General features: G+C 50.0%; 1 protein-coding gene across 2 annotated transcripts; it reads right to left on the bottom strand.

Moving 5' to 3' along the window:
* Nucleotides 1-456: 456 nt before the first annotated feature.
* LOC131272983 (tripartite motif-containing protein 26-like) lies at nucleotides 457-24,826 on the bottom strand. Of its 2 annotated transcripts, XM_058285482.1 has the most exons (8): nucleotides 24,657-24,800; nucleotides 17,495-17,586; nucleotides 6,481-6,967; nucleotides 6,302-6,397; nucleotides 5,023-5,248; nucleotides 2,485-4,766; nucleotides 1,970-2,143; nucleotides 457-1,754 (listed from the first exon to the last, which is right to left on the bottom strand). In XM_058285482.1, the coding sequence occupies exons 3-6, from the start codon at nucleotides 6,943-6,945 to the stop codon at nucleotides 4,645-4,647; spliced, it is 909 nt and encodes a 302-aa protein (XP_058141465.1). In that variant the 5' UTR covers nucleotides 6,946-6,967; nucleotides 17,495-17,586; nucleotides 24,657-24,800; the 3' UTR covers nucleotides 457-1,754; nucleotides 1,970-2,143; nucleotides 2,485-4,644. The 2 variants fall into 2 exon arrangements, with proteins under 2 accessions (XP_058141465.1, XP_058141466.1); XM_058285483.2 differs by lacking the exon at nucleotides 17,495-17,586 and having other exon boundaries at nucleotides 5,023-5,202; nucleotides 24,657-24,826.
* Between the last annotated feature and the right edge of the window lie 166 nt (nucleotides 24,827-24,992).

Raw genomic sequence — 24,992 nt, 5'->3', positions numbered from 1 at the left:
ATTTCACAGTATGAAATTGATTTTGGTGGATCAATTGATTAGATGGAAAAAAGACTGGTGAATCTTACTGTAAAATTTCACATGGGTGATTATAGAAAGTGAAGTTGGATTTAATTTCTCTGTTAAACATAACAGCGAGGCCGTCCCCCCTCCTGCCCTCGGCACTGCTGGTCTGGAGCCTCCTGGAGGAGAACTCTCGGGGCTAGTGATTCTCTGCTGGAGGCAGGGACCCCCGGGCTGGGGGACTTGGGAAAAAGCTTAGCTTTGCATGATGGGCTATCGGGGGTCTGCAGCCCTGGAGGGGCATGAAGGGTGGGAAAGGGGGTGGCAGGGCCCATTGCCCATGGGGAGCGGCGTGGCCTGGGACCAGTGCCTCTACCTGGAGGCCAGCATGTCGGTGATGTCTGAAAATGGTTTGCTGTTTCCTCGACAGATAATGCCACAAAATCATGCAAATCAAGAGGTTCAAATCTTTATGTCACCTTAAGAACACCCAAGAAACTGCCCAGGCCATCAAGGGTGTGCATATTGGAAAAGCCACCAAGTATCTCAAAGATGTCACCTCACAGAAGCAGGTGCTCCATTCCGTCATCACAATGGTGGCTTGGGAGGTGCACCAGGCTGAACAGTGGGCTGGACACATGGTCGGTGGCCCAAAAAGTGCTGAACTTCTGCTGCCCATGCTTCAAAATGCAGAGAGTAATGCTGAACTTAAGGGTTTGGATGTAGATTCTCTGGTCACTGAGCACTTCCAGGTGAACAAAGCCCCCAAGATGCACCAGCTACTTACAGAGCTCATGGTCGGAGTAACCCACACATGAGCTCCCCCCGCAGCATGGAGACCATCCTTATGGGAAAAGAACAAATTGTTGCTAAACCAGAAGAGGAGATTGCCCAAGAAAAAGTTATCCCAGAAGAAACTGAAGAAACAAAAACTTATGGCTCAGGAATAACTTCAGCATACAATAAATGCAAAAAAGGTTAAAAACGAAAAAACAAAAAAACACAGCGAGCTCATAGTCTTTAAAAGGCCTGGACAATAAAGCCCTAAGTCCTGGCATGTTTATAATGATGTCAGTTAAAGTGAATGCTGGCTATTATATGAAATACATCCAGCCAGTGGAAATGAAAATTGGAAGACTGTAAACAGATCACTGCACATGATTTCTCTGTATAAATGAATTATATGCTTAAAAAATATTGGAAGCAAACAAATAGAATTCATAACTTCCAAACTAGGAAATGAGAAACAATGGAATAAAGAAAGCTCACTCAATTCAACAAAAATATGAAAAAAGAGTGAACAAAGCTGAAAAAATGATAAAAAGAATTAACAAAATATGATAAAAATTAATATATCAATAGTCTTAATAAACGTAAATAAAAAAATCATTTGCCAAAAGACAAGCTCCAAGGTTTGATTTTAAAATGCAGCTATGCTCTTTACGAAAGGACTCAAATGATGGAACTGAAAGATTTAAAATGAGGGAAGCAGATGTGGCTCAAGCAATCGGGCTCCTGCCTACCATATAGGAGGCCCAGGGTTCGATTCCCAGAGCCTCCTGGTGAAGGTGAGCTGGCACGTGCAGGAGTGCTGGCCCATGCAGAGAGCTGGCCCAGAAAGACGACGCAACAACAAGAGACATGGAGGACAGACAATAAGAGACACAGCAGGCCAGGGAGCTGAGAGGGAGCAAGAGATTGAGCGCCTCTCCCCCACTCCGGAAGGTCCCAGCATCTGTTCCCGGTGCCACCTAAAGAGAAGAACACAGAGAGAGGAGACAGCGAGTAAGGGCAGGGGAAGGAGTAAATCATTTAAAAAAAAGATTTAAAATGATACCTCTCCCTCCTCCCTCTCCTCCCCTCTCCCCCTCCTCCCCTTCCTCCCCTCCTCCTTCCTCTCCCTGTCCTCTCCTCCCCCTCCTCCTCGCCGTCCCCCTCCCCGTCCCAGGAGCAGCCCCCTCTGCACCTCCTCCTCCCGTAGCCCCTGCCCCAGGTGACGCCCTTGCTGCCAGCGCCCCGGGGTCGCAGGTGAACTGCTGGGGGTGGGCCCCGCGGCGCAGGCTGCTGTACAACACGCGCTTCCAGTCCTGTGACAGCAGCAGGTGGCCGCTGGCCGACTGCGGGTCCAGAATGACGCTCACTGCGGGACAGGGAGGGGCGTGTCAGCGGGCGGGCGGGGTCCCCAGCCCTGGGAAGTGCTGCGCAGGCCTGGGGGCGGGGGCGGAGGGGGGCTGCGGCGGGGCTGCGGGGGGCTGGCCGGGCCCTCGGGGCGCTTCTGGCTGGACGCTGGCGCCAAGGGCCAGGCGCTGAGCTGGGGAAGCCCAGGGAGGTCCGTGAGGCCAGGACAGGCGAACGGGGGGAGCAGAGCCTCGACGCAGACTCCAGACAGGAGCTGCCGGCAGCGCCAGGGCTCGGGCTTGGGGAGCTCTGGGGGCGCAGGGGCAGCCGCTGTCCTCACCTGCGCCGACCCTGGGCCCTCACCTGTTGTATACTCCAGGTCCCTCAGCAGAGGCGGATATCCAGGAAAGGTCCATCCCGAGACGCCCAGGATAGAACAGCCAGGTCCAGGAGCCAAGCCCGACTCCGACGCCCGCCGAGCCCTCCCCATTACCTTGGAACTCTCTCAGGCCTTGCTGCAGGGGGAGGAGTTTATCCGAGAATTCACTAGTCCTTTTCTTAACCACCGGAGCAATGGGCTTCCCGATCCAGACCTTCTTCCGGGGATACCTGAGGGGACGGCAGCGCAAGAACCCACTTCCCTCCTCTTCCTCAGGACAGCTGAGGGACAGGGCGGGCATGACCCCCACTTCAGAGGAAAGCGGGGCTTGGAGACCACGTGAACTGCCCAAAGCAGGGGTCAAGCCATCAGAGCGCTTCCGTCTGCACCACGTCCCGCCCTGTCCATCCCCAAGGCGCTTAGTGGCCAGGAGCTGGGCTTGGAGACCTTGCTCGGGTGCAGAGCAGGTCTCCAGCTCCCCAAGGAGGCGTTCCTGCTCCCCAGGAGGGAGGGTCCCCGGATGGAGCCTGGGTGAGGGTCCTCTAGAGCCCTTATCACTGCCCTGTCAATTCAAATGGACCATGGAGAGGAGGGGAGGGGGCTCAGGGTGGAGGGTCAAGTGGACCATGGAGAGGAGGGGAGGGGCTCAGTGTGGAGGGTCAAGGGGACCATGGAGAGGAGGAGAGGGGCTCAGTGTGAAGGGTCAAGTGGACCATGGAGAGGAGGGGAGGGGGCTCAGTGTGGAGGGTCAAGGGGACCATGGAGAGGAGGGGAGGGGCTCAGTGTGAAGGGTCAAGTGGACCACGGAGAGGAGGGGAGGGGCTCAGTGTGGAGGGTCAAGGGGACCATGGAGAGGAGGGGAGGGGGCTCAGTGTGGAGGGTCAAGTGGACCATGGAGAGGAGGGGAGGGGCTCGGTGTGGAGGGTCAAGGGAACCATGGAGAGGAGGGGAGGGAGCTCAGCGTGGAGGGTCAAGTGGACCATGGAGAGGAGGGGAGGGGGCTCAGTGTGGAGGGTCAAGTGGGCCATGGAGAGGAGGGGACGGGGCTCAGTGTGGAGGGTCAAGTGGACCATGGAGAGGAGGGCACGGGGCTCGCTGGAGAGGAAGCTCCTCTCCTGCTCAGGAAGTCCCCTGGTGTCCTGGAAGGAAAGCACAAGACAAGGTGAGTGACTGGACACCTCACGTGTCCCTAGTGCTGCCCTAGAGCCTGGAACACGTCCCTGGAAAAGACAAACGTGGTCTCTTCACAGGAGCTGAGATTCTAGTGGGAGCAGCGGATCAAAAGAAGAACAAAAAAACTCCAAAAATAATTGTAGTGTCTGAATCAAACGGGAGAGAATGACAGCAGTGACCTCTGGAGACACGTGTACTGAGTAGTGACGGAAGAGGAGGCGCCAGGCTGGTAACGTGGCAAGGATGGGGCAGGGAAGGCAGGGCCGACGGCAGCGCTCGGGAGGGAGGATTTCATTTCACGTGGAGTGGGAGGTCAGCGAGGGTCTCAGGGCGTGTAGGCGTGTTTTACGGTGTGAAGACGGCCAGCCCCAGGACCGCCTTCCCTCGGTGACAGAACGGGGGTTACAGGTGCAGGTGGCCCCCCACCCAGAAGCTATACTCCTGATTCCCTGGCAACTGGGTCTGGTCATGTGACCCAGTCCCACCAATGGAAAGGGATGGAGAAGGAAGCAGCGATCGTCACGTTGGGGTCTCGTCCTTTAAAAGAGGAACTGCCCTCAACTTCCCCTCTGGGCCTCCGTGGGGGGCTGACCGGCCAGTCCCGACTGCGGGTCTGCACCCACAAGGTGGGAAGAAGGCGGAGCCCACCCCGGCGCATCCCTGCACTGCCGGGTCCTCCGTGCCCCTGCCCCCGGCTGCCGACGGCCAGGATGACATTTTCAGGAGCGTCTGGTGGTTCCGCTGCTAAGACAGGCCCGAGACCCCCACCACGCAGGCAGGCACTGCCCACCCCGACCCAGGAGGCAGGACAAACACGCCCTGTCCCAAGGTGGCCGAGCCCTACTCAGGCTGTAGCTGCTCCGGGAGGCTGCAGTGTCTGTCTTCTGTCTGTAGAACGTCTCCGCCTCCAGGGAGCCCTCCCAGAGGGCCCTACCTCTCTCCAACTGGTTTCTCCAGTGGTATTTCCAGGATCACCCATCTCTGCTCTGGTCTCCACTTGCCCGTCCTCTCCTGACCCTCCCAGTGCTTGGGAGAAGCCGCGGTGCAGCTCTCTGGCATCTCAAGACCTCAGAAACCTTCACTAGAGAAGCACCTGCAGGGACCCAGAGGGGCTCATGGTGGGGTGAGGATGGTGATGAGGTCAGCACCCCCCCCCCCCATCTCTACGGCACTTGTTCATTTCTAAGTGTTTCCTGAGACAGGGTGTCTAGCCACCCCTGGCAGGTACCCATTTATGCCCACTTGATCCTTCACGGGTAGGGAGGGTCACCGGAGACACCCCATGTCCAGATGAGAAAACAGAGGCCTCATGCATGTGTCGGTCGGGTGGCCTATGTGGACCCGCTGACCTGCAGAAGCTGTGTGGCGGCTGCTGGGCCTTGTCCTCCAGCTAGAGATGACCACGGCCAGGCTGAGAGCTCGCCGGCTGCCCTGGCCTGGACCTTCCCCCGGCTCTCCACGAGCTCCCGCTCCAGCTTCGCCAGCTGCTCCAGCAGGTGCTGCTCCCACTCCCTCAGGAACTGGTGGCCCTGCTCGAAGGCGGCCAATGTCCTGCCTCTGCTCCTGGAGCTTCTTCTGCAGGGCGGGAAGGGGTAGGGGGGACCACCCCCCCAAGGCTGGGCCCCTCCAGGCCCCCGCGAGCGGGTGAGGCTGGCTCTTCCTGAGTGGGGGCTTTCAGGGAGCCCCTGGTCCCCTTCTCTCCTCCCGGCTGCTGTGCCATCAGGACCCGATCCCGCCCGGCTGCTCAGCTCAGGGCTCTGGCCACGGAAGCCAGAGGGCGGGGCTCACGCCTGAGCCGCACACGCCTTCCTCCCTGGGAGGCTGGCCTGCGCGTCCCTGCTCGGGGACCACGCCCTCCCCTGCCCCGGAGCCCCTGCCCGGTCCAGGCTGCCCTCCGCCGGTCTTCAACCCTGCCACAGGCCTCTGGCCTGGAGGTGGCCCTGAACGTGGATGACCCTGCTTCACTCTCCCTATGGAGAGCCTGGCTGCCTCCACATCCCTCTACTGCCCCCTCCCCACAGACGCCCCTCAAGGCTGGAACCTCCGACCTCCCCACCAGCTCTGAGCAAGCACGTGGCAGGCTGCCTTGGTTCTGTTACTTGAACCCTGGGGCCTGGATCGAGCGGATCCTGCAGGGCACCAGAAGCTGGGGGCCTTGGAGCCTTCGCGTGCTCCCCGCCGGTTCTCAGCCCGCAGCCAGCGCCTTCCTTCCCAGGCCACGACTTCCCGCCACAATCAGGGATCATGCCCTGCCCCATTTAACCTTTAATTTTATCACCCCGTTTGGAGAAAAAGGAAGTAAAGTTCTCAATTCCCTCCGCCTTGGCTCTCACTGGGAAAACATGAGCTGAGGTGGAAGTCAAAGAAGGAAACATTCATCCAGGAAACCACGCACTTGTCGGCGGAGAACAGCTCAGGCTGCAGGGCCTGCACCAAGGCGGGCCCCTCCAGCCCCGCTCGGCTCCGGAGCGCCTCCCAGACGCTGCCCCTGGCTGCCTGCTCTTGCGCCCCTCCACAGTGCCCGGCGGGAAGCGTCTCCCAGCCGCAGACCCTGGCTCGTGTGCCCCGCCCCCTTCCCTGGCCCCCTGGCCCGTGCGCCCCTCGCTGGGCCTCCCTAACCTCACTTACCAGCGTCTCCACGATGTCAGTGTCTCCTTTCGCCCGGAAGCCCTGCATTTTGTCCCCGTCTCTCCTTAGTGAACTGAGGTGGTTCAGGATTTTCTCCTGTAGAAAGACAAGCAGCGGGTCGGTGGGTACTCCGGGCAGGGCTAGACGCCTTGTGGGGCGCAGGGACGGGGCGGGCTCACCCTGTGCGGTGGGCGGCCTTGTCCACCAGGACGGCCGTGTGGGGCCGGTGCTCCCGCGACTCCCGGCACAGGACGCAGAGCAGCTGGCCGTCGTCCTCGCAGAACCAGTGCAGCTTCTCCCGGCGCCTGCGCACAGCTTCGCGTCCTGCTGCTCCTGGGCAGCCTCTCCCGGTCGCCGGCCCTTGTCCACCTAAGCTGCTCAATGGTCCCCACCAGGCTGGCCAGCTGCCCCACGGGCCGGTCGTTCTCCTTCTTAAAGGGCTTCTTGCAAAGCGGGCAGACGGGGCGGTCCCCCGCCGTGGGGCGGACGTCTCCTCCGTCGCAGCCGCGGCAGAAGACGTGGCCACAGTCCATGGTCACGGGGTCCGGTAGGTAATCGAGGCAGATGGAGCAGGTCACCTCCTCCTCCAGGCTCCGCAGGGGGGTGACGCGGCCATGGCGCCAGCGACACAGAGGGGTCTCCATTCACAAGCAGAGGCTTCTCCTCCTTGGAGAACAGAGTAAGGGGTAAAGAGCAGCAGGACAAAGGGAGGCAGCAGGCAGCCTGTGCAGTGCTGCCAGCTCTGGCCGTCCACCCACCCAGCCTTGCATCTACCCACCCATTCACTCATCCACACATCCATCCATCCATCCACCCATCCACCCATCCATCAGTCCATCCATTCACCCATCCATCCATCAATCCATCCATCCACCCAGACATCCTTCCACCAGTCCACCCATCCATCAATCCATCCATCAATTCACACATCCCCCATCCATCAATCCATCTTTCTACCCAGCCATCCACCCATCCACCCATCTACCCATCCATCATTCCTTATCAGCTCCTGCAAGGCTCACACAACATCATTTTACCTATAATGAAGTCCAACCCCTCATTTTACAGACGAGGAAACAGGCCAGAGAGGCAGCTTGGGGGAGGGCCCGGCTAGAAAGCAAAGCCCTCTCCACCCACCTGCTGGGAAGCTGCTCCACAACACCCATTGTGATAGAGCAAGACATTAATCACCATCTGCTGAAAATTCATAATAAAACACGTGTCTGCAATGTCTGCTGTGTAAGATGTCCCTGTGGGTGTGCAATGCACAAACAAGGAGCACAGTGTTCAGGAATGTCTTCGCAGAAACAAAAGCCTTCTGCAGGCACCTCCAGGTCTACAGCTCAAGGACAAGGACTGACAGGAGAGGCACCCAGTGTCCCAGCTCTGGTGTCCCATTTGGGCACTTCCTTGGGCAGGGCTCACTCCCCTAGGATGCCGGACCCCACCTGACCTCGACCAGCCTCAGCAGACGCATGATCTGCTAGCCCGGCAGCCTGGCTGCTCAGCTGTGTACAAGGGTGGAACTTTCTGGCTAAACCATGAGGGAAGCTAGTGTGGGAAGAATCATCTGTGCTGTTGAGAGCCAGCCCTTAGGGGGTGCCCAGAGGACTCAGGGAGCACAGGGTTCAGTACCCAGAGGACTCAGGGAGCACAGGGCTCAGTGCTGAGAGGACTCAGGGAGCACAGGGCTCAGCTCCCAGAGGACTTAGGGAGCACAGAGCCCAGCTCTGAGAGGATTTACGGAGCACAGGGCTCAGTGCTGAGAGAACCTGCTCCTGTTTACCCTTGCCCCCAGGCCCAGGTCCTGTCTGGGTTTGAGCCTCAGCACATCCAAACCCACACAGGCAGGTGGCACCAGCTCCACCTGACAACAGAGTCATTTAAGTGCTCTGAGCCTATTTATCCACCCATGAAGTGCACAGAGCATGATGCTTACCTCCAAGGGTTTCTAAGAGGGTTGAATGAAAGAATTACATTGAAAGTCCTAAGCAATACATAGGAGGAAATTCACCTGGATATACATGTAATGCATATAAATGTATTGAAATGTTCATGGGGCATTGGCATGGTGCATGGAATTCACACAGTAACCACAAGAATATCAAATTCCCATCTGGGGGAGCTCTGCCACATTCTCTAATGGAACAAGAATGCCGCAAGTACAGGACAATGACCTGTGAGGGAGGATGATCCATTGAAGGACCCTTGATATTGATGACTATGCTTATAAGCCTATGTTCTTGAAATTGAAATTTAACCTAAGGACATAGGGTGCCTAAGAGTTATCTACTGGGAGCCACCTTGTTTCTCAAATGTGACCTCTCTCTAAGCCAAACTCAGCATGTAAAAGCAATAACTTCCCCCCAGCATGGGACATGACTCCTGGGAATGAGCCTCCTTGGCACTGAGGGATTGCTATCAAGTACCAACCAGCAATGCATCTGGGGGAAAAAAACACCTTGACCAAAGGGGGAAAATGCTGAAGACAAGTGAGTTAGTATGGCTAAGAGACTTCAAAGTGAGCCAGGAGGCCATCCCAGAAGTAACGCTTATGCACATCTCAACAGGATCTCATTGACAGACAAAGTAGATACTACCCCAAATAGCAAAGCTCCTGTGGGATATGGAGACATCTAGACACTGAAGTCAGGGCAGACAGCTCAGGAAGTTGGCCCCTTGCCAGTGGGCCTTAACCTGGTATTTATGCTCCCCAATGTGGCAGAGTTAGACTCAGCAGTGGTTTCCCTATGTATGACTCTTTTGTCCTTCTATTTGAACTTATAATTAGTACTAGAGTTGGTAGATATACATCCAAGAGACTTAAATCTTTGGAATGTCCATGTGCCAGCTGAACCCTGAATCTCAAAGGAGTTTCAACACCTATTCTCCAGTTCAATGAACTCACCCAGGACAACTAAGGTGGAGGAGATGATGAACAAACAACATACCAAGAAACTGAGAGTGCCTATGACTGCAAACAAGAGTCCCATCAATCTGGTGTATGGGATTGAAGCCCTCATCAATTAATGGTGGAGTGGGCATCACCATCCCAGAGTTCTCAGGATTGGGAAACGAACTATGGACTAAAATAAACTTAGTAGTATTCTACTATTGACTTATTGACATTCTAGCAATGGGAGAAACACCAGCTGTGGAGGCAGTGACTTTTGGATGTTCTGGGGTTATGGAGAGGGGAAAAACAGGTGTAATTTGGGGGGGGTGTATTTTCAGGACTTGAGTTTAACAGAACAGAGTGTAAACTACAATGTAAACTAGAATCCATGCATAGTGGCAATGCTCCAAAATGTGTTTATCAATTGCAATGAATGTACCACACTGGTGAAAGATGTTGCTAATGTGGGAAAATGTGGGAGTGGTGAGAAGTGGGGCATATGGCAATCCACTATATATTCTCTGTACCATTTATATAATTGAAGTATCTTTTGAAAAATAAGAAAAATGGGGGAAAATATCTAATAGAAAATGAAAAGATTATAAGATGAAAAAAACGCAGTTACTTTATTTATTACACTTTATCCACCTTAGGCATTACAACATTATTGTTTAAAATATTTCAGTGATATTCCTATTATTTTTTAGCACCTCAAACATTTAGATTTTAAGTTGTCATATAAGTTTATACTGTATGTTCAAACATCAAAACCACATACCAACACACATATACCCCACAATGACACATGTGCTCATGTGAAAAACTACGTAATACTAAATGCATGGCACACACACTCCTGAATATTATTCTAAATATTTTATTCATTTGAATTTACTTGTTTGTAGTATGTAGCGGTAGTTACAAATTATTTTCTTCAATGTGTGTGCCTGTCTATAACAACCCAAATTAAATATATTTACATACATGCTTTTGTGTGACTGAATATAAACGCTTTTCATGCTCAATATGATTATAAAGTGGTGTTCATTTTACAGCTTTGTGTTTATTTGTTTCCCTACTTGTGCCAATACTATGCATTCTATTAATACTATCGGTGACATTAATAAATTTCACCAATAATGAGATAAATGTTATTTAATTTTGTAAACATTTATAAGCATGAATTAATTTTCTTTTTTATAATTACTGATATGAGCTTTGGACTAAAATTAACAAATTTATTTGTTTCTTACAAGTTTCCACTTTTTTCTCCCCAGCCTTCATAAGACCCAAAGAGAGAACAAAACAGGACTATAACAGCTCTTTGAGGAGGTAATGCGATAATGTGTAAAAGTGCTCTATCACGTTAGTGAAAGTATCGCACCAACTAAGGGGTTATTGTACTGCTGAGAATGAAGTCCAGCTGGGAGCACCAATGTATTAAGCACGTGACTTTAAAGGGCATAAAGGGTGTGAAAAGAACATGCAGGTACAAAGCTCAAATGTTGGGATAAAGGACTTTAACTTCAAATGATAATAAACACCTGGTAGAAACCCTGGAATTGCCTGGTCCACCTCCCTGCTTTTACTATGGAGGAAATGAACACAACCCAGGCCTCCGCCAGCTGGAGCAGCGTGTGTGGAGAGAGGACAGGGAGGGGCTGGGCGAGCCTGTGGGCTGGGCATCCCCCCCCCCCACCTGGCCCTGCTGAGGTTGGGGCTTTAATTTTGATGCAATTGACAGGAAGAATAAGAGGTCTATGAGAGGCCCAGCTACAGCTCTCCTCCCACACGACACCTGCCACCCCAGGAGCCTCTGCACTTAGAGACATCCACATCCCAGGCTCTGTGTGAAGGAGCTTTAAACCTGCCCCCAGCAGCCAGCTCTGCACTTAGGGATGTCCACATCCCAGGTTCTGTGTGAAGGAGCTTTAAACCTGCCCCCAGCAGCCAGCTCTGCACTTAGGGATGTCCACATCCCAGGTTCTGTGTGAAGGAGCTTTAAACCTGCCCCCAGCAGCCAGCTCTGCACTTAGGGATGTCCACATCCCAGGTTCTGTGTGAAGGAGCTTTAAACCTGCCCCCAGCAGCCAGCTCTGCACTTAGGGATGTCCACATCCCAGGTTCTGTGTGAAGGAGCTTTAAACCTGCCCCCAGCAGCCAGCTCTGCACTTAGGGATGTCCACATCCCAGGCTCCATGTTGAAGGACCTTTAAAACCTGCCGATGGGTGTAGGAGGATCGAATACCTGAAAGTAACTCATTTCTTTCCCTGTTGCTAGGATACAAAGAAAAGAATTATATGTAAATCAGAAGGTGATGAGATGCAACCTTTTCTTTGTGCCAAATTCTACTTTTGGTGGTCAAAAACATCCGGTTGAAGCAATGAAGTATGAAAACCAGCTTCAAACAGTTAGCTGGACCTGTGCAGAAATAGCACTTAGCTGTTCTTACTGCAACTTGTTTAATTAATATAGTAAAATTCCCACCCAGGGGTGTCGTTATCTGCCCTTTTCTTGATCATGCAATCTATGTGCAAGCATGATTTCCTGAACATACTAATCCTACGATTATATAACCAGCTATGTGTGTTCATCCATATACATAAAAATGAATGTATAATCAAAGTGAATGCTAAGTAATAACTTGGGTATTTAAGCAAACGTGAAACTACAGCAGAGGGAGTCAGGTCTGAGTCACTTTAGACTGGCATTGGCTCCTTAGCCCTGCAGACATAATAAATGTGAGTTTGCCTAACTCTCGTGTTGAAGTTTTCTTCATGCCATCTCTGGTTATCCATAAAGGCCCTGCCTTGAGGCCTAACAAATTGATGACCATGAAGGGACTAAATAAATAAAAATAGTAACCAGAGAATGCTTCCAAGGTGAGCTGTGGAGGGGGTTGTCTGCACCGAGGCATCCCTGACTCCAGCGGCCACTCAGGATCTTCCTGAGGACTCAGGGGTTCCCCAGGGCAGAGCCCCTTTCCAGCTGCCAAAGGAACCAAGGCTCATGAGGTTAGGATGGAGGGCTGGGTTGTCTCCTTCCCCTGGTGGATGAGTGCATTCCTTTATTCATTACTCTTTTTCTTTAGCTAGCTGCAAGTTAGCATTTGGTTTACCTTCACTAAGGCAGTGGAGGTTTGGTTACATTGGGAAAGGTCTTGGTGGGTTTAAGCCCTACTCAGTCACTCCCTTAAAGGGGAAGCCTGCTGCTTGGCTTTGGCTAACTGTGAGTTAGCATTTGGTGGTAGTGGGAGAGGTTTCGTGGGTTTGAGTTCCACTCCCTCACTCCCTTTAAGGGGAAGCCTGCTGCCTTTTGTGCCTTTTCTTTTGGCTGTTCTCTCTCTCTCTCTCTCTTTCTGCCACCATGGGGAAAGAGGTGTCGGTACCTGAGTGCTCCCCACTAGAATGCATCCTGAAAAATTGGTCTAAATTTGGGAGATCTGGGTTACAGAAAAATAAATTCATTGTTTTTTGTAATGAAGTTTGACCTAAATATAGATAAGATGACAGAGAAATTTGGCCAGAAAATGGGTATTTGAATTTTCATACTATACTGCAACTGGACTTGTTTTGTAAACAGCAAGAGAAATGGGCAGAAATCCCATATGTTCAAGTCTTCTTCGAGTTGTGGAAAGATAAGGAAATTAGAAAGAGTTGTGGGTTAATGCTGTGTGGGCCCCCTTCAGCCCTAGTTACAAACACAGTTGAGGTTCTGGGATCCCCTCTTAGAACCCATTTATGGACTCCTGGACTTAAGTACCCCATCCCCTCATTATTCTAGACCACCTTTGCCTCCTCCCTCACCAGGGCCACTGTCAAAACCCACTCTTCCCTTAGAGATAATCAGGCCCCCTTTCCCTCCCACAAGGGCCTTTCCTCCAATCTTCCCCCATACTCAGAGTGGAGCTGTTTTCAGCCAGGGTAGCCCCGCCATCCCAAAGGAGACTGTAGGTCAGTTCCCGCTCTGGCAAGTTCCAAATGGAATTGATAATCAAGGACAACCCTGAGGGTTTCTTTTTGTCCACATTCCTTTCACCACCTCTGATTTCTTTAATTGGAAAAATACCACTCCAGCTTATCTTACAGATCCTGAGAAAGTAAAAACCTGTTTTTTTTCCTATTTTTGCCACACACAATCCAATGTGAGCTGATATACAAGCCCTTAAAAACGTCCTCCTCACCCCCAAGGAAAGATGTATGGTCCTTGAACAAGCACAACAAGAAGCTGAGGCATTGCAGCAGGTGGCACCTCAAAACCCTATTTACAGCTCCCCAAATGAGACAGTCCCTGAAACAGATCCTTATTGGAATCTGCATTCTTGCTGGGCTGTGGAAAGGTGCTCCAAAGCAAAAATCAATCACTACATGACAGGAGGTCCAACAAAAACTGCACACAGCTTTGGTTGGTCGGGACACAGAGCCCCTCCAGTGGCCTCTGGATGTGAGCAAGCCTTTCCCCACCTGAAGAGGCAGCGAATGAGGGCCCTGCTCTGCAATTACCAGATCTCAGAAAACCTTTTATTTTTCCATGAAAAACAAGCTGCAGCCCTTGGAGTATTAACATAGAAATTGAAAAGTGAACATCTTGAAATTACATACATCTTGAAATTACTAAACAATACTGCAAAATGGTGGCTGGCATGTTTAAGAGCTGTTACTGAAACCTATGTCTTACTACAGGAAGCTGAAAATTTTACACTAGGACAGCCCGTCACCATTCACACCCCCATCAAGTACTCACACTGCTTGAAGGAAAAAGAAATCTTTGGCTAACCCAAGGGAGGCTTGGAAAATACCAAGCAGTCCTCCTAGGCAACCCAGAAGTTACATTAAAAGTTTGTGCAACCTTAAATCCAGCTTCTCTACTCCCAACAAGTACCGAAAAAATACCTATTCATGACTGCATAGAAATGCTAGAGGAAGGCTTTTCTTCCAGGAAAGACTTGCAGGATACTCCTCTACTAGATCCAGATTTAGAAATCTTCACTGATGGAGGTAGCTTTGTTGAAGGAGGTGTTTGGAAAGCTGGATATGCTCTTGTAACCACAGGGGAAGTACTAGAAGCTGCACCACTTCCCCCAGGGAGCTCTGCACAGAAAGCTGAGCTTATTGCTCTTCTTAGAGCCCTCCAAAGAGGAGATGGAGAAAGAGTGAGCATTTACACTGATTCAAAATATGCTTTTCTTATCTTGCATGCACATGGGGCCATTTGCAAGGAGAGAGGACTTTCATCATCTGGGTGGAAAGACATTAAGCATGCCACACAAATAACTGAACTTTTAGAAGCAGGAAAACTACCAGCAGAAGTAGCTGTAATGCACTGCCAGGTACATGGTAATGAAGACTCCTATGTATCCATATGAACAGGCAAGCAGACCAAGCGGCAAAAGAGGCTGCAGGAAAAAGCTACCCTCCTAGTCCAGTAGCTGCACTCATTAAACCTCAGATTCCTCAACATATAGAGGAAATTTTCTGTCTGGTCCTTACCCCTGCAGACCTCAAAGGTGCAAGAAAATGGAGACTTCAAGAAAATTCAGAAAAAACAGTAAAGGGGGGGTAAGTGGCTGAAAATCAGCCAAGGAAAATTTTATCTGCCTGAAAACCTAGTATATCCCCTAGTCTCTTATTATCACCAAAGCACACATTTGGGACAAGCACTGCTGAGCCTTCTTCACCAACTTGTGATGGGACCTCACCTTGCTCAAGCAGTGCAGAAAGTCTCTAACCAGTGTCTTACTTGCCAGAAAAATAACCCAAAGGGAACATAATGGACTTCTTTTGAGACACAAAGTCAAGGGCTTGCCCCAGCAAATGATTGGCAAGTAGACCTCACAGTAATGCCAAAAGCCACAGGAAATTTTGAGTACCTTTTGGTATTTGTAGACACCTTTTCTGGGTAGGTGGAAGCCTTTCCGTGCTGCACAGAACAGCATCCCATGGTGACTAAATTCCTCCTCCAGGAAATCATCCCGAGGTTTGGACTGCCCCAAGAAATTCAGTCAGACGATGGACCTGCTTTTATTTCAGCTGTGGTACAGGTGTCAGTCAGTGTCCTGGAATTAAGTGGAAACTACATGCAGCCTGGAGATTGAGTCATCAGGAAAGGTGGAAAGAATGAACTATACTTTGAAGAAAACCTTAAGTAAAATTTGTTAAGAAACACAGTTGAAATGGACAGAAGCACCTAACCTCCCTCTCCTTCGGGTTAGGGTGGCCCCTAGAAGAGGACTTGAATTGAGTCCTTTTGAACTTAGGTACAGAAGGCCCTTTCTAAGTAAGTCCCTGACTCACCAGTGACCTTAGAGGGAGCCCTCCATAAGTGGGCTTTGCAGTTAGGAGAGCTCTGTATGCACACGTCAGCAAATGTGCACCTAAAATACCACTGACCAGCCTCTCCACCCCTTCTCAACCCGGGGAATGACTATGCTTGTGAGCTGATAAACCTAAAATAAGAACAAGACCTAGAGCAACACTGTGCCTGGGAATTTCCTCCTGTCAGCCTTCATGTTACTCAAATGTGGCCAGTCTCGAAGCCAAACTCAGCATGTAAATGCAATGCCTTCCCCCCAGCGTGGGACGTGACACCTGGGGATGAGACTCCCTGGCAACGAGGGACCACTATCAACTACCAACTGATGATGCAACTGGAAAATGACCTGATACGGAAGGTACAATGCGGATCAGCAGAATATCCCTGTCTACATAAAATAACATGACTTTAAAATGCTGTTTGACCTAAAGTAAGGGGGAAATGGAAAGGAGAAATGAGTTTATATGGCTACGAGTTTCTAAAAAACAGTCTGGAGGCTGGCAGAAGGATTGCCCTCATGCACAACTGAGCAGAGTCAGAGAGACAGATAAAGCAGATACAACCCCCAGATATTGGTTCCTTTAAGGGCTAAAGAGACCCATGGGAGTTATGGTCATGGCCGATGGGGTTAACTACCAGGGCAGATGGCCCCTCTCTGGAAATGGTGTTTATGTGTGATGAATCTGGACTCAGATGGGATCTCCCTTCATAAGACTTTCATGCTAATGTGCTGGAGGTGCAGTTAATGTTGGGGTTTAAGATATATTTAGGGGATTTGAATCTCTGGACTGACAATGTGATAGCCAGGTCCTGAGCCTCAACAGACTCCAGCACCTACAATCTGATTTATTGGACTTACCACACTCAGCTAAGATGGAGTTGAAGAAGGACAACCACCACACCATGGAGCCTAGAGTGATTACAACTGAAAATGGGAGGATTGCATCCAGCATCCATGTGGAATCTGAGCCTCCTCTTGACATAGAGGTGCAATGGACACAACCAATCCAATGTCCACATAGAAGAGGTGGCATTGGATTGGGAAAAGTGGACATGGTGGACGATGGGTATGGGGAAAGACAGGAAGAGATGAGAGGTGGAGGCGTCTTTGGGACATGGAGCTGCCCTGGATGGTGCTTCAGGGGCAATCACCGGACATTGTAAATCCTCACAGGGCCCACTGGATGGAATGGAGGAGAGTATGGGCCATGATGTGAACCATTGTCTATGAGGTGCAGAGGTGCCCAAAGATGTAATTACCAAATCCAATGGATGTGTCATGATGATGGGAATGAGTGTTGTTGGGGGGGGGGAGAGGGGGGGGTGGGGGGGTGGGGTTGAATGGGACCTCACATATATATTTTTAATGTAATATTATTACAAAGTCAATTAAAAAAAAGTGTGAAAAAACAAACATCCTGAAGATCAGCTTAAACCCAAATGGGAGGGACCTTACACAGTACTCCTAACCTCTCATTCTTCTTTTAAGTTACAGAGAAACAAGCCTTGGGTCCATCATACCAGAGCAAAACCCTATGACTTATCAGAGTCAGCAGATAAAGGAGGTCCTGAGCTGGAGATCACACCAGAGCATGAAGCAAAATATGAGATGGAGCAAGTTGAGAACCTGCACTTCCAGTTCAAGAAGAAAAAGCTCCACCAAATACTAATCTTGTTCTTCTACTACAGGAGCCTGCCAGTAACTCACCCCAAGGGAAGATATCACTCATTCTACACACATATTTTGCAAATCATCCAAAACCTCTACAGTAGAACCAAGTGTTGGTACTGTGTGAATTTGCATAATCAATATCCAGTAATGCTTAAACCAGCTTACTGTGAAACATTTCAGTTAATCTACACCTTGAAAGCAATGGCCAGAACAGCCTACTTAAATAAAATTCAACAAACTTTTGCAAAAGCAAACCCCAAAGCATGTATCACCACAAATAATTTTTTAAAGCAAATTAATCCCTTTGTTTACCTTTTTAGGAATCACAGCATTCGTTGGTACTGCAGCTGCATCCCTGTACTTAGTCACCAACCTCTCCAAAGAAGTGAGAGCATTTAAAAAACCTAAAAAACAAAGCCAATAACCTCATAATACAGGGAAATAATTTCTCCTCCTGGAACCCATCCAGCTTCACCAAGAGGCTGGTCTCCTTTGTTAATTATTATCTTTATTCTTTTCATGATTGCAGCTATACTCATACCATACATGCAATGCTTTAATTAAAAGCAGTTGCAAACTCTAACAAACTAACTTTTCCTCCTCAGACCACCCTCTTACTATAGTTTTCTAAGAAATCAATGTGCACAGTGTCAACAGGAAATAGTTACAGAAGATCTGAGGTTCATCCCTTTCCCCTGTGGCAAGAATATCACCAAAAACAAGGAGGGAATTAATGGATGTAGGATGACTGAATTCCTGAAAGTAACTTGTTTCTCTCACTGTTGCTAGGATACAAAGAAAATAATTGTATGTAAATCAGAAGGTAATGAGATGCAACCCTCCCTTTGTGCCAAATTCTGCTTTTAGTGGTCAAAAACATCCTGTTGAAGCAATGAAGTATGAAAACCAACTTCAACCAGTTAGCTGGCCCTGCACAGAAACAGCCCCTTGCAGTCCTCCCTTCAACTTGCTTAATTAACATAGTAAAATTCCCACCCAGGTGTGTAGTTATCCACCCTTTTCTCTTTTTTTTAAGATTTATTTTATTTATTTCTCTCCCCTTCGCCCCCAGTTGTCTGTTCTCTGTGTCCTTTTGCTGCATGTTCTTCTTTGTCCGCTTCTGTTGTTGTCAGTGGCAAGAGAATCTGTGTCTCTTTTTGTTGCATCATCTTGCTGCATCAGTTTTCCATGTGTCCAGGGTCATCCCTGGGCAGGCTGAACATACTTTTGTGCTGGGTCGCTCTCCTTACTGGGCACACTCCTTGTGTGTGGGGTTCCCCTACATGGGGGGCACCCCTGCCTGGCATGGCACTCCTTGCACACATCAGCACTGCACATGGGCCCACCCTTTTCTTGATCATGCAATGTATGTGCAAGCATAATTTTCTGGACATACTAATGTTACAATTAAATAACCAGCTATGTGTGTTCATTTGTATGAATAAAAACTAATGCATAATAAAAGCAAATGCTAAGTAGTAACTTGGGTATTTAAACAAGAGTGAAACTGCAGCACAGGGAGTCGGGTCTGAGTCACTTCAGACTGGCCTTGGCTCCTTAGCTCTGCAGACACAATAAATGTGCATTTTCCTAACTCTCATGTTGAAGTTTTCTTCATGCCATCTCTGGTTATTCATAAAGGCCCTGCCTTGAGGCCTGACACTGCCACCAGAAGCATTATCGGAAGATAGTGATGGACTAACAGGCAGGCCTGAGTGCTCTCACAGAAACAATGGAGAAAGAACGAAAAGCTTTCTGGGCGACCTGCTTTGGGGGTCAGCAGATGAGGACAGTGCTCCACAACTCCTAGGATGGTGAGGAACAGAGACAAAGAAGTGGAAAAGACAAACATGAGCTACTGAGCCCCAGAGGCAGCTGGGAAGGGCTCCCCTCCACTCCCAGATATTAAGAGGGCAAAGCCCCTGTCTCATTGTAGTTGACTGAGAGAGGAACAGACATCTTCCTCCCTCTTAGCTGTTTCAAGGGAAAAGGGACAAGAGGTCGGGTGCTTTCCTTCAGTGAATTTGGCCAGCAGAGCCTGCTTTGAATCTAGAGATTCAACACAGGAGCACAGGAAACCAGGGACTAAAACACCACAGTGGAAAGGTGCGCTGACTAATGCCACCTGCTGGCCCATCTGGAAATTATATGGACAAAAACTGCGCTCTCTGTATCCAAACCCTGGGAGAAAAATCTGCACCCCACAAGTGAGTCCCTGGCCCAATCTTCAAAACTTAAGCTGGGAAATTTAAAAACCGAGAATAAGTTGAACCAAATATCAAAGAAGAGCTGTGGTCTTGTGTGATCTATGTATCTTTTTAAAAAGATAATAAAAAATTAAAAGATTAAATTAAAAAAAAAAGAGCTGTGGGGGAAAAATAGGCAAGAGAGAGAAATTAGCCATCAGAGTAAATACACCAACATATTCAGATGCTTAGACATCAGCAAAAAATTACAAGTTATGCTAGGAAACAGGAAGAGATGGCCAGAGAGAAGAAACCAAATATCCTAAAGAGACACTGAATTTACTTATTTATTTTTTATATTTTTTTAAAGATTTATTTATTTATTTTAATTTCCCCCCCTCCCCTGGTTGTCTGTTCTTGGTGTCTATTTGCTGCGTCTTGTTTCTTCGTCCGCTTCTGTTGTCGTGAGCGCTTCTGTTGTCGTGAGCGGCAGGGGAAGTGTGGGCGGCGCCATTCCTGGGCAGGCTGCACTTTCTTTTCACACTGGGCGGCTTTCCTCACCGCGCGTGGGGCTCCCCGATGCGGGGGACACCCTTGCGTGGCAAGGCACTCCTTGCGCAGCGCCGGGGTTTGAACCGCGGACCTCCCATATGGTAGACGGACGCCCTAACCACTGGGCCAAAGTCCGTTTCCCCATGAGACACTGAATTTAAGACAATTAATCAGTGACAATCACACAGTTCTCCTAAATCACTTCAAAGAATTTAAAGAAAATATGACTAAAGAAATAAGGATATTAAGAAGACACTGGGAGAGCATAAAGAACAATTTGAAAGTCTGCAAAGAAAAGTAACAAACCTTATGGGAATGAAAGACATGACAGATGAGATTGAAAATACATTAGAGGCATACAAGAGCAAATGTGAATTGCTGAAAACAAAATTAGTGATTTTGAGGACAGAACTTCCGAACTAGAAATGACAGGAAAACAGAAAGAAAAGAGAATGGAAAAAAATGGAATGGAGTCTCAGGGAATTGAATGACAAAGCAAAACACACAAATATGTGCATTATTGGTGTCCCAGAAGGAGAAGAGAACGAAAAAGGGGCATAAAGAATATTTCAGGAAATAATGACTGAGAAGTGCCCAATCCTTATGAAGGACATAAATATCAATAACCAAGAAGGACAGTGCAACCCAAATAGAATAAATCTCAATAGATCAACCCCCAAGACAGGTACTCTTCAGAATGACAAATACCAGAGATAAACAGAGGATTCTGAGAGCAGCAAAGGAAAAGCATCACATGCAAATCCCCTATATATTTTATGTAACTTTTCTATAATCTGAAACCTCTTTGAAAACAAAGTTAACCCTCCCCCTCCCCAAAAGCACCACATACAAGGGAACCTCAATAAGATTAAGTGCAAACCTCTCATCAGAAACCACGGAGGAGAGAAGAAAGTGGTATGAAGTATTTAAAGTACTGAAAGAAAAAACCTGCCAGCCAAAAATTCTGTATCTGGCAAAGTTGTCCTCCAAAAATGAGGGCGAGTTGAAAGTCTTCACGAACAAAAACTGATACAATATGTTACCAAAAGACCAGCTTTCCAAGACATTCTAAAGGGGGTGCTATAGCCTGAAAGGAAAAAAACAATAGTGGGAGATTTGGAGAAGATTTTATCGAAGTACGATGATGGAAAAAGCACAGCATGAATTATTTGAATCTGTTCCTTTTGATAATCATTTAAAGTTTTAGACACAGGAACATTTATTCTGGAGAAACAGGGCAAAACTCCTGTTTGTAAGATAAGCCTTTCAGATGAGGCACATAAATGTAAATGGTAGCATTGTTGTGTAGTATTGGGACAACACTTTGATAAGTTATGGTTTATACTTAAGATGAGAATTCTGAGTGGTTTTTTTACATATAAGTTTAATACAAATATATGCAAAGATACAATATGAAAAGCAATTTCTTGAATAGAAAATAACTTGGTCAGTGTTATTAAAATGTTGACTCATTGACCTTTGTTTTATGATAAAGGAAGTGATTGCTTTCTCTCCTGGAAACATCCTGCTGTTACTATTCACTCCATTTTTCCTGCTTCTGTAGAGTAAGTTTGTCAGAAGGACCAAATATTTTTAATATTAATCTTGCTTCAGAGTTCTGCTTTTGTTATATGTGGAATCTTTGCAACTTCAGTCAAAAATGCATATAAATGTGAACATTCTGAAGTTTCTCCTAATTCTGATTTGTGCTTAAGTTTTTGGCTTTAAGGAAGTGATAACAATGGTAGTTCACTCCTCCAGTATTTGTTGATGTCACAATGATGGTTTTATTTTTTGGATTATTATTGTAGGTAGGTCAGTCCTTACCACAAGTGAGTCATTTTTTTAAATGTGCATTTTAAATTTTCTTTTTCTATTATCTTCTTTTTAAAGATACATAGATCACACAAAATGTTCCATTAAAAAATAGAAGAGGCCTCCCGTGACTGCTGACCTTTATCTCCAGCATGTCGGCTTATCAACAGTTCTCACAATCTTTCTTCTCGATTATCCCTGCGTTTCAGGTCGTTCCTCCCTCTTCCTCACCCGAATGAGAATCCTGAATTCCCTGAGGCTGGGAGTTTCCTGGGTCAGGGGTCTCGCCTCGCTCCAGCACAGGGTCTTCTGTCCTCGCCTAAGGCGGAGCCGCCTGCGATCCCGCAGACCAGGAGCTCTCCAGGGTCCTGGCGCCTCCACCAGCAGAACCGGGGCCGCCCCTGCACTGCGCGTTTCCTCACTCCGTCCGCCCTGCCCCGACAGGGCGCTGACGAGAAGCACCTCATGCGCGCAGCCCACAGCCCGGCGAGCGACACTAAGTGACCTCAGGAGTGGACGCGGTCCTTGGCTGCGGGAATCGCGGTGCGCGGCCAACGCGGGCCAGGAAGACGCCGCTGTGAGGCCGCGAGGACCCTGCCCAGCTCCAGAGCAGCGCCCGGCCCTGCCGCTCCCTCCGCGCTCTGTCCCCAGGACAGGCCCCCCTGCGGCCTCGGGCCCCTGGGGGCCGCAGAGAAAGGGGCCCTAGAGGGCCAGTTCCACGACGTGACCTCTGCAGCCCCAGGCGTGAGCTGGGCCACCCAGGCTCTCCTGCTGCCCCAGTGCTCAGCCTGGCCCTGCGGGAGCCCCGTAAAGTGAGTTTCCTTCCTCTGAAACAGGCGGCACTCCTGGGGAGGCACCTAAAGCCTGGGGAGGCCAGAACTCAGGGCACAGGCAGGTGGTCTGGAGACGGCCACAGTTGTGATGGGCGGCCAGGCCTTAGGATCCTGGGCGAGGCTGTGCTGACGGGCAGCAGGCGGGACGCAGGGCCCCGGGGCTGCTGCAGCGCATTCCTGCAGGGCCCTTTCCCGCAAGGCTGGCCTCCTGGAGCTCTACAGAGCAACGCAGCCACGCAAACCTGTGGCCGAGTGGCCACGCTGGCGACGCTCCAACAGTGGCAAGTCCCAGGCCTTCAGGCGGGCCTGAACGCAGCAGCTGGTCCCGTCCTGGAGCCGGCCTTCTGGACGCCGCACTTGGGAAGCCGTTGGCCCTGTCTTGTGCCTGGGCCTCTGTCCAGTGTGGACCATGGACCAGGCCCTCCTGCCCCTAAGGGCTCCCCGGAGTCATCCAGCACTCAGCACAGAGGAAGGAGCCTTGTCGCAACCCGACCACACAGCCACCAGGAGTTTAAGTCATAACCAGAGGGATGGAGGAGATGTTGGGTGGGGGAACGGGCTTGGGCGCTCTTAGAACACCCCAGCTGTGGACAGAGTAGACTTAGTCATCCAGTAATGGAAGAACGTGCACCACTGACATGCGGGCAGGGGACCCCGGAGGGAAGAAGAGGGGTAACGGGCCATTTGGGGGCACTGCCCTTGTCCTGCAGGACACTGCAATGGCGGATACAGGCTGTTACTCATTTTGTCAAACCTGTAAAAAGCTCCCCACGGGATTCTCATGTAAATCTACAACTTCTCTAAAAAATAACACCTAGTTACTGCTTAGTGGGTACAGAGTTTCTGTTTCAGGTGTGGGGTAAGTTGGTAGTGGGTGGTGGTGATGGCAGCACAACTTTGCACATGTAACTAAGACCACTGAATTGTATTGAAAGTAGCTGAAATGGGAATTTTAAAATTTATTTTTAATTATCTTTTTTAAAAAAAGATATATAGATCATCCAAATAATGTTACATTAAAAAATATAAGAGGTTTCCACATACCCCACACACCACCCCTCTCCTCCCACATCAACAACCTCTTTCATCATCGTGGCACATTTATTACATTTGGGGAATACATTTTGGAACACTGCTGCACTGCATGGATAAGAGTTTACATTGTAGTTTACACTCTCCCCAAATACGTTCGTGGGTTATGACAGGATAAATAATGTTCAGCATCTGATCCTGCAATATCATTTAGGACAACTCCAAGTCCAGAAAATGTCCCACATCACATCTCTTCTTCCCTCTCCCTGCCCTCAGCAACTACCGCGGCCACTGTCCCCACATCAATGACACACTTTCTTCCATTGCTAGAGTCACAATAGTTCTATAGTAGAATACCAGTAAGTCCTCTCTAGTCCATATTTTATTCCTCCACCTGTGGACCCTGGGATGGTGTTGTATATGTTACCACAATATAAAATGTTAAAAGTGATCATCTCAAATGGAAAAAAAACAAAACAAAACAAAACATGTCAGGGATTATGATTTAACAGTTAACCGGGAGCCTGACACATTGTTCCTGGAATGAACTAATTACATTTCCCCTTTTTTGAAGTAGACACGGAAACGGCTCTAGTGTCAAAACCGGGAATGCAGTGGGAATTTGGAAGTGTTTATTTCACAGTTACCCAAAGATACATTTACGGAGAAAACGAGCAGGGAGTGCGCCTGAGCACTAAAGGGCTGGAGGAGGGGTGAGCGCGCCGCCCAAGTACAAGTGGCCAAACCGGTTTATTCAGGGGAAAAATGGGGGAGGGGAGTGGAGGAGACGGGAGGGAGGAACCCGGCTCTGCTGCCCGCCCGGGACCGTCGAGCGCCCCGCTCCGCACCCCGGCCCCGCGGGCTTCTGCTGTCAGCGAGGAGGGGCTGGGCCGGGGAGGGCGCGGGACGTCGCGCGGGGGTCGCGCCGGGGGCGCGCGGGGGTCGGGGTCCAGGCCGGGGGCGGCGCAGCCCCGTGAGCCCCGCGAGCCCCGCCGCCTGGCCCCGGCGGTGGGCGAGGCTGTGGCCCCGCGTTCCCCGCCGCGCGCCCCCACTCACCGCGAGCCCCGCGCGGGGTCGGTGCGTCCCGCGAAGCTCCGCTCCGGGCCCTCCGCGAGATTCTCCCCGGCAGCCCCGGGACTGCCGCCGCCCACCCACCCTCTCGCCGGGACCCGCGCCCGCACCTCCCTGATCCCCGGGAACGCCCGGCGCGGAGGGGCGGGGGCGGCGCGGGGAGAGGAGGCCGCACGCGCGAGCTCGGCGCGGGGCGGGGCGGGGCTGCGGGGGCCGCGCGGGGGCTGTGGGTGCGCGCCCCTCCCTCCGCCCTGGGCTTGCTAAATTTAGCAGCATCTTTGCGGTTTAGTAATTTTTTATAACCTGACGGTCTCGCCAACT

This window comes from Dasypus novemcinctus, chromosome 22 (assembly GCF_030445035.2).
Source record: "Dasypus novemcinctus isolate mDasNov1 chromosome 22, mDasNov1.1.hap2, whole genome shotgun sequence".
Classification (NCBI taxonomy): domain Eukaryota; kingdom Metazoa; phylum Chordata; class Mammalia; order Cingulata; family Dasypodidae; genus Dasypus; species Dasypus novemcinctus.
The sequence above is the reverse complement of the archived record's forward strand: the minus strand, read 5'-3'. Positions and strand labels throughout refer to the sequence as shown.

Coding starts and splice junctions, on each gene's coding strand:
- LOC131272983 (XM_058285482.1), bottom strand. CDS start 6,945: ATGGAGACCCCTCTGTGTCGCTGGCGCCATGGCCGCGTCACCCCCCTG. Junction 6,398..6,480: donor AAGGCCGCCCACCGCACAGG/GTGAGCCCGCCC, acceptor GTCTTTCTACAG/GAGAAAATCCTGAACCACCT. Junction 4,767..5,022: donor CCGCCACACAGCTTCTGCAG/GTCAGCGGGTCC, acceptor GGGTCCCTGCAG/GTGCTTCTCTAGTGAAGGTT.